This window comes from Camelus ferus, chromosome 7 (genome assembly GCF_009834535.1).
Source record: "Camelus ferus isolate YT-003-E chromosome 7, BCGSAC_Cfer_1.0, whole genome shotgun sequence".
Taxonomy (NCBI): Eukaryota; Metazoa; Chordata; class Mammalia; order Artiodactyla; family Camelidae; genus Camelus; species Camelus ferus.
Genome location: NC_045702.1, coordinates 14,960,009 through 14,972,349, shown reverse-complemented (window position 1 = coordinate 14,972,349; position 12,341 = coordinate 14,960,009). Strand labels below are relative to the sequence as shown.

At 44.1% G+C, this 12,341-nt stretch overlaps 1 protein-coding gene across 3 annotated transcripts in view; it reads left to right on the top strand.

The window, feature by feature from the left end:
• The window catches only part of DGKI (diacylglycerol kinase iota), a 397,841-nt gene that overhangs the window by 181,502 nt on the left and 203,998 nt on the right, over positions 1-12,341 (top strand). For 2 of the 3 annotated variants that reach the window (XM_032483433.1, XM_032483434.1), the window contains one exon: positions 1,307-1,372. The exons of the other annotated variant lie outside the window; for it this stretch is intronic. In XM_032483433.1, coding sequence (XP_032339324.1) covers positions 1,307-1,372 — 66 coding nt within the window. The remainder of the gene's footprint in view (positions 1-1,306; positions 1,373-12,341) is intronic. 3 annotated transcript variants of the gene reach the window in all.

The window sequence follows — 12,341 nt, the reverse complement described above, 5'->3', positions numbered from 1 at the left end:
ACATGTCTTTATATCTTATTATAGTTAAAAGACCATTATTCCTTCAGGATCTTTGTTTAGTTTTAATTTAAATTGGTTTGACATTATGAATAGAAATAGAGGTGGCATTTTGGAATTGATAACGCTAAGGCTCATTAAAGGTATCTTTGTCACTCTGAATTTCATGCCTTGATAGAACATTTTTTTCCCCCTCGACACTGATCTGCTTTCTGTGTCCCCCCCCCACCCCGCCACCCTGTACTTAGAACAATGCCTGGGCAGTAGGCATTCGATAAGTGTTTGTTGGAAGACTGAATATATATTAAAGGGTCCTTTAAAGGGAAAGTGTGGGTTGTGACCTGACAATAGACATGTTAATTTCAGGTAAAGTCTATGTTCTCAGAAAAGGGCAGGAGAAAAACATTAGCAAGTATTTTAGATTATTGGCCTGAGAGGAATGAGGTGTGTGAGTCACTAGGGTTTACCTGCGCCATCAGTCCCGAAGACAGCTTTCTCTCTTATAAAGTACCCCAGCAGCAGTGGTGGTGGGTGCTCCTTGACCCTCTGCCCCAGGAGCGATTTGTCTGTTTGGGAGGAAAAGTACTTTCCATGTCTGCTACAGCTTAAGTCAGGGACAGACCTTGGGAGCTGATCTCGTCGAGGGTACCCGAGGGCCGTTGAAATGCATCAGCGCAAGACTTCGCGATATGCCCACGTCTCATCTTTGTCATCACTGTCCTTCAGTTTTTCTCTTCCTTCTCTTTAGCGAAAAATTCTCACCATCTAAGTCCTGACTTAGGAGATCTATGTCTTTCTGAGGATTTAATTTCTTTTGAGTTCTTTCTAGCTCAGATGTTTTTAGCACAGTGCCTGCCTGGCATTTAAAAAACATTAAATACATATTTGTTTTAAAAGATGGGCATCTTTGTCCTCCTCTCCTTCACTTTTTCACTCTTTCAAGGACATTTCTTTTACCTGCCTCAGTTACCTCCCAGCCCAAGGTCACAAGTCTGCACAGCGGCTTACTAGAACGACAGTAGAGTGTGGCCATTTGCCACGAGGAAGCCGCGGAAGGAGGCCATGATTAATGGTTTCTACAAATACAAAAGGTCACTGAGGATGGAGACTTAGCTTCTTTTTCTTTTTTTTCTGAGTAGATTCGTGTTTATTGTAAAACAAATCACACACACATACATATTTGTTTTTGTGCTAAGATGGGCTTAGACGATGATTTACAGAAATCTCTATTCTTAAAACATTAAAAAAAAAAAACTAATATTGGGGTTTGCAAATTGAAACCTATTCATTTCATTTTGTTTTCCCACAGAATTTTGTGCGTCATCACTGGGTGCACAGGCGCCGGCAGGAGGGAAAGTGTAAGCAGTGTGGTAAGGTAAGGGGCCCGCACCCCACGGCCCATGCAGGAGCTCCTCTGGCCCTTGCCAGCTCGTGAGGTAGACGGTTTCTGTCCCCTGAATCCTTATTTCTCCAGGCCTCCTTTCCTTTAGAGGTATTTTGTTTGTTCTAGAACTCACTACAAGGGGCAGTGGTCTTCATACAAAGAATTAGCACGTTGTAAGAGAGATGGATGGGCTTCTACGGTGAATTTCATTGTGGATAGTTAAAGAGGGATACTTCCTACTCTGTTAAAAGCCCCTCCTGAGGTCTGATGGCCCACCTTCCTTCTTTGAGCATCGACAGAAAGTCAGTAGGTTGTCAAGTAGCACTTCTTGGGTTGATATGTTGTGTCTGAGCAGAACTGTGTAGAACGACAGCTTGGAAGCAAGAAGTGTGTTGCTCTCTTAGGAGACTATCCACTTCCTGGAAAGAGATGCCCTTCTCATCTGGTCGTTTATGCCTACTGTCTCTCTTAGTATGACTGGCTACAGGCCCCTCGGGGTGCAGGGCTGCTGAAAAGAGTGAAGTGAGGGTCTGAGAGCTGCTAGCTCTGCAGATTCCACGTTAGTGACCCTAACAGGTTTGTGTTATGGCTTTTTTTCAATGTACAAAGATCTACTTTAGGAATGAAAGGATCCTTTGGGGAAGTGAACTGGATGGTGAATCATACTACAAAGATTTTTTTTTAAATGACATCGACATAAACTGATCTCAATAAAGGGAAAGTTTTGATTTGGTAGCGAGCAAGATAGTTTGGGAGAATGCATTCCTCATCAATTAATTTCTAATTTGCTTATTTGTTCGTGTGACTCCTCTGGGTCCAACACTGGCGTGAGCTGACCAGTATGACTCGTTTGACCGCAGAGGGGTGCCAGGAAGTTTTGGCCCCCTGAGTAGTGTTGAGGGTGAGTGAGAGACTTGGAAAAAGTTTGATTAACTTTGCTGTTTGCCCAGTGCTGGAAAGAAAGTAATGCTGTAGCCATTGGTTACCAGGCTCTTCTTTGGAAGGCTACACACTTTGGCCTCAAGTGTATGGCCCTCCATTATAACTGGTATTATCTCCTCCGGTTCAACACAGTGACTCTGCTGGTTCCTTTCTAGCTTGTAAAGAAGACAGACGAAGTAGGTTAAAAGAGGGAGTAGGCAAAAAGAGGAGGAGGAGGAGGAGGGAGGGGCAGTTGAAAGAGTCTTCCCGGCCTTGTAACATGGCTGGGAGGTCAGCCCTCTGCTCTCACGTGACCTTCCTTCATTGGGTCCGTCTGTTCCTTCCCTTTCTGGTGTTGCCCAGGGGCTGATGGATTTTCTCTAGTGGGTGGATTGTAGACTCTACAACTTTCCCATAAGAATGTGTGCATGTGTGGGCGTAAGAGGGAAGAAACGGGTAGGCAGGCACGGCTGGTGCTGAGGTCAGGTGGACAGTAGGGAGGATCCGGTTAAGCAGCTTCTTCACTTTGGAAAAAATGCCTTCCCTGGACAGCCTAGTAGCTGGCCCCACCTCAGCAGCTTTCAAGCCATAATAGATGTCGAGGGATTTTATTAAAAGAAAATCGATAACCTGTTTTATATCTTGTGACAAGTATTCCCTAGGGTCATATTACAACTGCCTCTTCTGGCCATGTCTTCTGTTGGCATGGTCACCCTGAAGGGGAAGAGCTGGACACCCTGCACTCTGAGCTGCTGTGACCGTGTCTCTCTTCCTGCCCAGTGTCCCTAGGGCACCATCTTGCAGCACTCACAGCTCTCTGCCCATCATAGTGATGGTGGGGAAGTCTGTGATCCCAACTCTCCACCGAGGGTTCCCATACTATTGTACTGTTAGATTCATCTCCTGTGTTTTTTATCTAGCTGTTTATGAAGAGAGACTTAAGCAATAGTGGCATGGGATGCTCTTAAACCTGTGTCTTTTTGCTGGATAATAAATAACCTTTCTTTGGATCTTGGCTTCTACCCTGGATTAGAGGAAAGCTAGTGGCTCTCTTTCCACCTGCAGATCAAGTGATGGAAGATTCATTTCCAGCGTTGGTGTTGTGCATTGTTTTCATCAGTAGAGCTGTACATTCTTACATATCCAGAGGTTCCTAAACCATCCCCCATATGCACATACACACTTCTATACACATTGTGCCATAATCTATCCATTGGGATGGGGTAAGAAATACTTCACTTAGAAAAACTTCTTTTTAAAAAAAGAGTGGTTTGAAAAACTTGGGGGTTGTTAGGGAGTGTTTATGGTTAAGAGTGTTTGTGGTTTCACTTTCTACTTTTAAAATCTATAATTATGTAAATATTTGGACTGATTTTCTCTCAAGCCTTGAGTATGTGTCTGGCTGAGTGTGTGGCATTTAATGACTATCAGATGAGACATCTCATGATTCATTTGTTCAGTTGCTTTGACATTCTCTGACTACAGGCAGCCATGCTTATCACCGTCACGTAGTTCAACATTGTTTTCATTCATAGTCCTGTCTTATGTCTGAGTTAGGGTCCAGGCAGGAAAGAAGTCTCACACTGAAATTATGTAATTTGATGAGCATTTAATAAAGAGTATTTAAAATTTGTGAGCAGAAAAGAAACTATAAGAGATAGTGAAAACCTCAGAGGCTTGTAACAGCTGGGAGCCGTGGTCAAGCCAATTGTAAAGGATGTCCTGGAGAGGACCCCTTCACAGGAGCTGTGAGCTTTAGTCATGAGACTTAGCCAGCCCAATATGGTCTACCACTAGGGGAATGAATATCCCATCTTTACTCACCTTCAACCCCAAGTGGCCAAGCCCAATAGAAACCAGAGCACAAGGGCATTGTTGAGGCAATCTGTAAAAGTTCACTTTTGACGACAGGACAAGGGGTGGAGAAGGATAGAGAATGGATCTGCAGGGGCAGTGGGGTTGATCTGGCATCCATATTCAGTCAGTGGTTAAAAGAAGCTGCACACTTACTCTGCAAACATACCTCTTTCCTGATCTTCAGCGGGTCTGCACATTACATTCATTCAATCAACAGCACCTTAAAAATTCAATATGCAAAGAAAAAATATAGTCATGATTATCACTAATTTTACCTTTCATTTTTAAAGGAACCATCCAAACCCAGCATTATGGTAATTGTGGAAATTTGCTTGTCAATCACAATTTGAAATTCTTATCTTTAATTGCTTCATTTAGAAACATATATAAAGGTTATAAAAGTAAACAAGCTAATTTTTTAAAACTTAAAATTTTACATTTCAAACATCAAATCTTGAAAGCAGTTTTTAATACAGGAACACATAGTCTAGCTTTTGGTTACATTTTTGATACCTTCCAGTTTCCTCACCAAACATGCAGCATTATGATTTATTTGGCCATAAAGTAAATGTACTTTTGTATATAGTTAGATTAAGTAACTTGAACAGCATGTAGCATTAATTAAATGGGAAAATGTCAAAACGACTCTGTATTGCAATGAATATTATTAAAATTAATTTAAAATGAACTTGTGCAGTAACTAAAATACACCCATCTAAGGCAAGTATCCTTCACAGCATTTCTGTATTATAAACATGACAAAATGATTTGAGGCATTCCATAGGGGTGTGATTGAGATATGGATGACTAGTGAGAGAGATTAGAAAGTCCAAAAATAATAGGAAGTGACCTGGAGCTTTTGGGGATGTTCTGTTATCAACTTGAAGCACCATCCTTAAATAATCTAGAAATGTGTGGGCCCTGGAGGTCAGCTTTCAAGAGACCCTGCAAAGTTAGGGACGAGAAAGGGAGTTGAAGTTCAAGACCATGCACTAGTGCGGTGGGTCTGGCTATTTGCCTACCTGTCTGTTTGTCCAGCTAAACAGAGGAATTGTCTGCCATTAGCTTTGGGAGGATTGTTGAGGATGTAAAGTGGGTAATACATTAAGGCCGAAGAAATCAAGCCTGTCCTTGGAGCCTGCGCCAACATAGCGCTGGGAAGCCTGACTTTTCTTTCTGCCCTTGGCTGAGTGTCAAGAAAGGAAATGAAGGCAACCACCATCCTATTCCCTGCTTCCATGCATTTGACTGTTTTAGATTCTTCATACAAGTGGTATCATCCAGGATGTAGTATTTGTCCTTCTGTGTCTGGTTTATTTCGCCGAGTGTAATGTCCTCCAGATTCATTGGGGGAAGGGGTAACGGAGGGTAGTCAGCGTGTACAAAGTTTCAGTGATGCAACGTGAATGAGTCCTTGAGATCTGCTGGACAGCATAGTGGCTGTAGTTAACAGTGCTGTGTTGTATGCTTGAAAGTTTGCTGAGAGGGTGGGTGTTAAGTGTTCTTATCACAGAAGATAATAGCCAAGGAAGGCAGGAGGAAGCTTTTGGAGGTCATGGATATGTTTATAGCATAGATTGTGGTGATGGTTTCACAGGTGGACACTTGTCTCCAAGCTCATCAAGTTGTACATATTAACCATGTACAGCTTTTTTGTATGCCATTCATGCTTCAAAGTGATTTTAAAAAGCGGGTACAGCGGCGGAGAGCTCAGAAGCTGTGCTCTTTGCTGCAGTGCCCAGGTGGTTAAGTCACTCAGTTCTCGCCTGCTACTGGCACTGCTGCCCTGGGCTTTGATGGCCAGTGTTCTAGTAGTTAGAGCCAATGTGATGCTCTGGTCACTCAGGTTCTTACCGCTCTTTCTTCAGAAATGCCTTTGCTAGTGAAGGCACTGGGACTGTGCAGAGGGAGGAGTTGAACTGCCCTGCACAACAGAGGCCTCAGCCTGTCCCATAAGGAGCTGGAATAACCCCTCAGAGTTGCCCTGCCTTGACCACTTACTGGATGTGAGCTGTCCTTGGCCGGGGTGACTCTTTTAGGCTTAGGGCAGTGTATGGAAAGGTGACTTCTTTGAAAGTCATCAGCCTCCAACACTTCTGTCACCTGCGAGAATGAGATGAGTGCCTCGGGGCTGCAGCACAGCCACCTGGGTGGAACATCCCAGCATCCACTACAGTCCAACCCTTGTGCTTCTCAGAATCACTTGCTTCATAAAATACATCTTCAGGAAAGCTCCTTCAGGATTCTGGTTGGTCTTATTTCCTGGGGAAACACGTAAGAGGAAGGCTGGTGGGAGACACTACAGCCCTCTCTGTGGCGGCTGGTCTGACACCTGCAACTAATGTTCCTCATCTCCCTCGACCCCCCTTTCTGTCGTCACCTCACTCTCAACTAACACTTCTGGGCCAGGTAACAGTCTCTTTGGGCGACTGTAACAGAATACTGTAGATTGGATAGCTTAAAAACAACGGAAATTTATTTCTCAGTCTAGAGGCTGGAGTCCAAGGTCGAGATTTTGGCAGATTCAGTTTCTGGGGAGAGCCTACTTCTTATTCATTGACGACCATCTTCTTTCCATGTCCTCACATGGTAGGAGGAACAAGGGAGCTCTAAAGGTCTCTTCTATGAGGACAGTAATCCCACGGTGAGGGCTCCACTCACACGATCTAATCACCCTCCAAAGACCCTACCTCCAAGTACCAGTTAGGTTTCAACATACACATTTTGAGGGGCACACGCATTTAGTCTCTAGCAGTGACCTACTTGGTGGAGTCATGAAGACCTTTACCCTAAGCAGTCTGATCCCATGGTCTTGGCAGCTGCCCTTGTCAATCACCAGAAGTTTCCAAAGCATTAGAAAGGATGCCCCAGTCGACAGTCTGGGTGCCAGATCTTTTCTTCCTGCCTCCTTTGCCAAGTAACAACTCTGCCTCCACCAAATGATCAGGGTCAAGATGGTGACTCGCCAAGATGGTGACCCCTTCCTGTGCCTGCTAGTGTTTTGACACAAAGATGCCGAAGGAGCTGGGTGCAGTGGTAGTTGAAGGTTTGAGGGCCTCCTGTTATGTCCCATGGTGGAGATATTTCCCATCTGGTATTCAGACTCTCAGAGCCCGGAGTTGACTTGTTTCCTACACAAATTCCCCAAGTGGGCCGATGGGAATGATAGCAGGCAAGGCTCATCCTACTGTCACTTCTTGGTCTCTGCATCCATGTGTTTTACCGTGGAAACATAGCACCATTAAATGATCATGGATTTGGTAAGCATCCTGAGATCAGAGGATGGTGCTCATAGGGTACCCTGTCAAAGTTGAAGCCTATGTTACATCTTCAAAAGACCATTTCGTGTCTGTCAGGCCCACACTTTCTGGGTGGTGTGGGATGTGATAGGACCTATGTGTATCCCATGGCCAAACGCCCACCCCTGCACACTGGATTCTCTAGTCTGATTAAACATTGTACAAGATCCTGTGTTGGTAAGTCAAACACTCTATAAGTCCGTGCATAGTAGCACTGACTGAGGCCCTGCGGAAGAGAAAGGGAAACCTGTACCTGGAATATATGCTGATTCCAGTCAAGGTGGCTTGCTGCCCCTTCCAGAGTGGAAGGAGTTTAGTGTAATCAATTTGCCACCAAGCAGCTGTTGCTTTCCTTTGAGGGCTGGTGCCATATGGGATGCTCAGCTTTGGTATCTTTTGCTAGTGGGTTAGACAGTCAGCAGTGGTGGTGGCGGAGGCCCATGCTGTTGGACCCCAGCATAGCGTTCACCACTGCCATCAAGGCTCCTCCACTTCTGAGCCCATTGTGCTATGGATGGCTCATGACCGAGCGTGGTGTCTGAGTTGTTATGTCTAAGGGTTTAGTTCTCACACGGCGACTGCTCTCTGGTGGGCATTAACGTGCATACAGTGATCTTCACTTTGTACCTTATGTTCATCCACATGCCTCTTCCCCTGACCTCCTATTTCCTTTCAGGCCCCTGACCAACCAGCCATGTCATTCACCACTGCCTGTAGGTCATTAGGTATTCTTTTATCAGGCTACTTATCTTTTCCTACAAGGATGGGGACCAGCTACTCCCCCTGAAGTCATGTCCATTGGGAGGACTTCTCACACCTCTCGGGGCCACTCCTGAGTAGGTTTCAGTGAAGCAGTCGTCCACTTTGGGCCTGCACTCATAGGCCAAGTTGACCCATCCATGAACCAATCACAGCCTTTTCCTTCTCTTTCCGATGGCTATTAGGGATCCCCAGATTTCCATAGGTGTGAGTTGAATGAGAGGCCTAGTATTATAGACGGGGATGATCTGGGGGGTCTGAGCTACCTACGCATGTGTCTTACTTGTGCTCTTTGGTACTGCTCATGCCAGATCCAAGATGTTCCCATTTAGATGTAACGATGGATTGCAGCTGGGCCCACCCAGCCGTGTGATTTAGTGGTCTGACAGAACCCAGTTCATGACTCTGGTTACTTGTGAGCAGGTATTCCTCCACCAGAACATAGTAACATGCCAGGAGCTGTTTTTCTGAAAGATACACAGATCTCTCTCCCGCGGATGGCACAAGCTCGTTTCAGAATCCTAGAGTTTGCACTGTGATTCTCCTGGCGGTGCTTGTCGTGAACTCCGCAGGGCATCTTTCCTCCCGCCCAGTGCCATGGCGCCTGCTGTGAGTGACAGGACCTGCTGCAGAGCTGTTCCATGTTCTGTGCTCCACTCTAAGCTGGCGGCATTAAATATCATCCAGTAAATCAACTGGGGCAGTGTTCCTATGTGGAATATGCTGCCCCTGGAACCCAGAGAGGCCTGCAGAGTGCTGTGCTTCGTTCTTTGTGGTCAGAATTGTGAAATGCAATCATTTGTCCTTTAGATTGGACAGAATATCCTAGCGTGCATGCCCTGGCCCACTGAAGATTCACTGATGTGTGAATCGGACCTCCGATTCTTCATAGGGCTTATTTCCTCACCCTTTGTCTCACCAAAACCTCCAATATACTTGCCACTTTCTCATCCACCTTAACATGATGCCTCTAATAAGGTGGACCAAATGGTATTCTGCAGAATGTTCACATGGTTCAGGCTCCTTTGCACTATATTTAGATAAGATTCAGAAAAATTAAATGCTCTGTCACAAGGCTGTGAAAGTCTACTGTTAACAGTACCATGTAAATGAAAACAATTTTTGACTCTGCTTTCAGAGAGGGATGGAAAATAATTCATTTGCTAAGTCAATGACCATAGGTCATATAGCCAAGGCCAAGAGATCCCAAATTTGGCACAGTAGTTGCAGTTAGAGTGTACTAGGTTGAATTTGAGGTAGTCCAGCCTCATTTTTTAGTGTGTCTGATTTTGTAGGAGCCCAACAGGTGAATTAAATGGGGGATATTTTGGGGAATGCCACCACTGCCTCCTTTAGTCTGTAAGGGTGGCATGTCAAGAGGTAGTTTTAAAAAATATACACAGCAGCATTATCAACTTTCAGAATTCATCATTTATGTCATCTAACACCTGTTACTTCTGAGAGTGTGACATTCGTTTTGCTACTACTGAGAGGGCAGCTGGAGAGTTTCACCTGGCCTTTCCTGCTGTGCTAGCACTTAAACAACAGGCCAAGAAACCGAAATGAGAGTTCTGCCCAAAGCCCAGTACGCTCACCACTATTACACAGGTAGAGACCAGGGGAAATAACCCTGGAGGGTTTGTGAACACAGTAGACTCTCTAAGCCATTCCTCATCCAGGATTCCTTTTTTTTTTTTTTTTTTTTTTGACTGGACTTCATACATCCCTACTCTAATAAGGAATCATGATGCTGCTTCATACCCGGTGCTTGGGTGTACATGTCAACTTGGACTCTCGTCCATCAGTGTTTAAACTATTAGGACATGTCTTCCTTCCCCGTGTACAACTACCCGAGTAAATGGACCAAGTAGTTCCTTTTATGTAGAGTCTGGGGAAGTGTTGCCATGCACCCTTGCTGTGATGTTGCAAGATTCTTCTCCTGGGGACTTGCTCTCTCCTTCAATCAATGGATTCTAGCTTTGAAAACTGGCTTTTGTCCAGAAAGGGGACAAAATGTATGCCTCCTTCTTGGAGCATTTGCCCTTATGGCTCTTGATCCTCCATTCTAGATTGCGTTTGACCGCGTTGATTGAGTAATACCTCTTTTATGTGATGATGCATCTTGCCTCTAGGGAGGTCGTGCTGTACTGAACACTTGGTAGCTCTCTGTAGGTCAAGCCCCCATGGCTACAACTTCAGTCTTGCAGTAATTGCACCCACCTTGCTTCAGTGGTTAAGTGCTGCCACATGTTCCACATTATTTGGGAATTTTATAACCCCAGTTGCTATCAGCACGCTCACTCTGTAAGGATTCCTTACCCTCGGGCCTCACCTACAGAGGAGATGACACCCTTCTCACCAACACATTTCTTATTGCTTTAGTAAGTGGAGTGTCCTTTGGGCCACAGTCAACCAATGGGCTTCCCAGCTGTATCTGGCATGCCACTGCAACTCCAGCTTGCCTGTTTTCTGTGAGACTTTGATTGCTTCTTCCTCTATCACAGCAATTCTGGCTTTGCTACTTCACTTAAAATTAACATGCACTGTTTTTTTGGCTCAAGTCTTCAAATGCTATCCTAGTATTAGTGTTGGCAACTTAGTTTTAGCATCGTCTTCTGGGGTTCCTGATAATGTGTTAAATTCTCTATCGCAGACGAGGGCTCCCACACTGAGAGACTCTCCTATATCCAGCTTTAAGTTCTGCCCCTATTTGTCCTGTTCCCTCAGGACCCAGTCCCATAAACACCTTCGCGTTCCCGCTCGACCTATTGGTTGGGTCCTGCAGCTAGATCTTTTGAGATGTCATCTTTTCTCTCTCTCAGCAGTCTCTGCACTTTCCTGGCTGGGTACATGGGTGTGAAAAGATTATTAAGTCATCTGAGACACCACTAGGAAGAATAGATCTAACACTAGGCTGGCATTTGAAACTTCAGCAAAAAAACAGTCCCTATTAAGTGGGGGAGCAACGCCAGAATTGCTGTGACAGAGGAGCCAGCAATCAAAACCTCACAGAAACAGGCAAACTGGAGTTGCTATATTTGGGACAGCTGGAATACCCATCACTTGACTATAAAACCCCAAAGCGAAGTCAAAACTATTTCTAGATAGCAGAATCCTTTCTAAGGCATACATTGTACAGTGATATTCTTTGACATAAATTCATGAAGCCAGGAGGGGCACAATCTGAGTAATTTCGGTAAATTTTGTAGGTTTTTTTCTCAACTGCAGGCTGCTGTAGCAGCATAGTCTGCACAAAAGAAAGTGGTGTTAGTTTCACCAGCAGAAGAGCATTTTCCTCAGTTAAGGGTGAAGAGCACAGCCAGTTATTTCCTGGAATGTCATATTGTTAGCCAGGTGATAGATTATATAGCTTCTCTAAATATCTGTCATGATTTGTAGTTGGTAACTGTGGTAATGTCAGTCCTGTCTTTTAAAAATACAGTTTTTGTTACACAGAAAATTTCATGAAAACAGCTTGCTTGGTGAATACTATCAGCATTAAAATTATAACTTTTATTGGTAAGGTCACCAGTTATGGGTCGATCAGAGCTGAACATGGAAATTAATTTTCATGGACGACCATTATTATAATTTTAGCTGGTTGCATCATTAGGTAAATACTTTCATATAAGGAACTTCCCTGCTCTTCTAGGACAAAGATATAAACCCAACACTAAAAGTCTTGTATGCAGTTTTGGCGATATTGAATATTAACACTAAGTATCTGTATAAAGCATTTTTATCCTAGAATCAGAATGGTCATAAAAAATAGGAAATATAAACATCACAGTTAAAATAGTTAACATGTAAATTGAAATGTAAATCGGTGACCATTGTAATAGGTTTAATTTCAATTATACCTTAATTACAAGGTTAGGCTATCCTTCCATGAAGTCATCTGCCTGTGATAAAAATGTTCAGGACGTCACCTCTTAGCCTCTTCATTACAGTCTGACCAATTTGTGTTTACAGTGCTATTTTGTATTGAGAATCCTGTACCGCAAATTCTGCTTTTCCCAACTCCCACAAGAGAGACTCAATTTATGACCCGTATCTTGTAGCAGGGGCCTTTGGATAAATTATGGAAAAATCAGAAACTGAAAATACTAAGACTGACTGCTTGT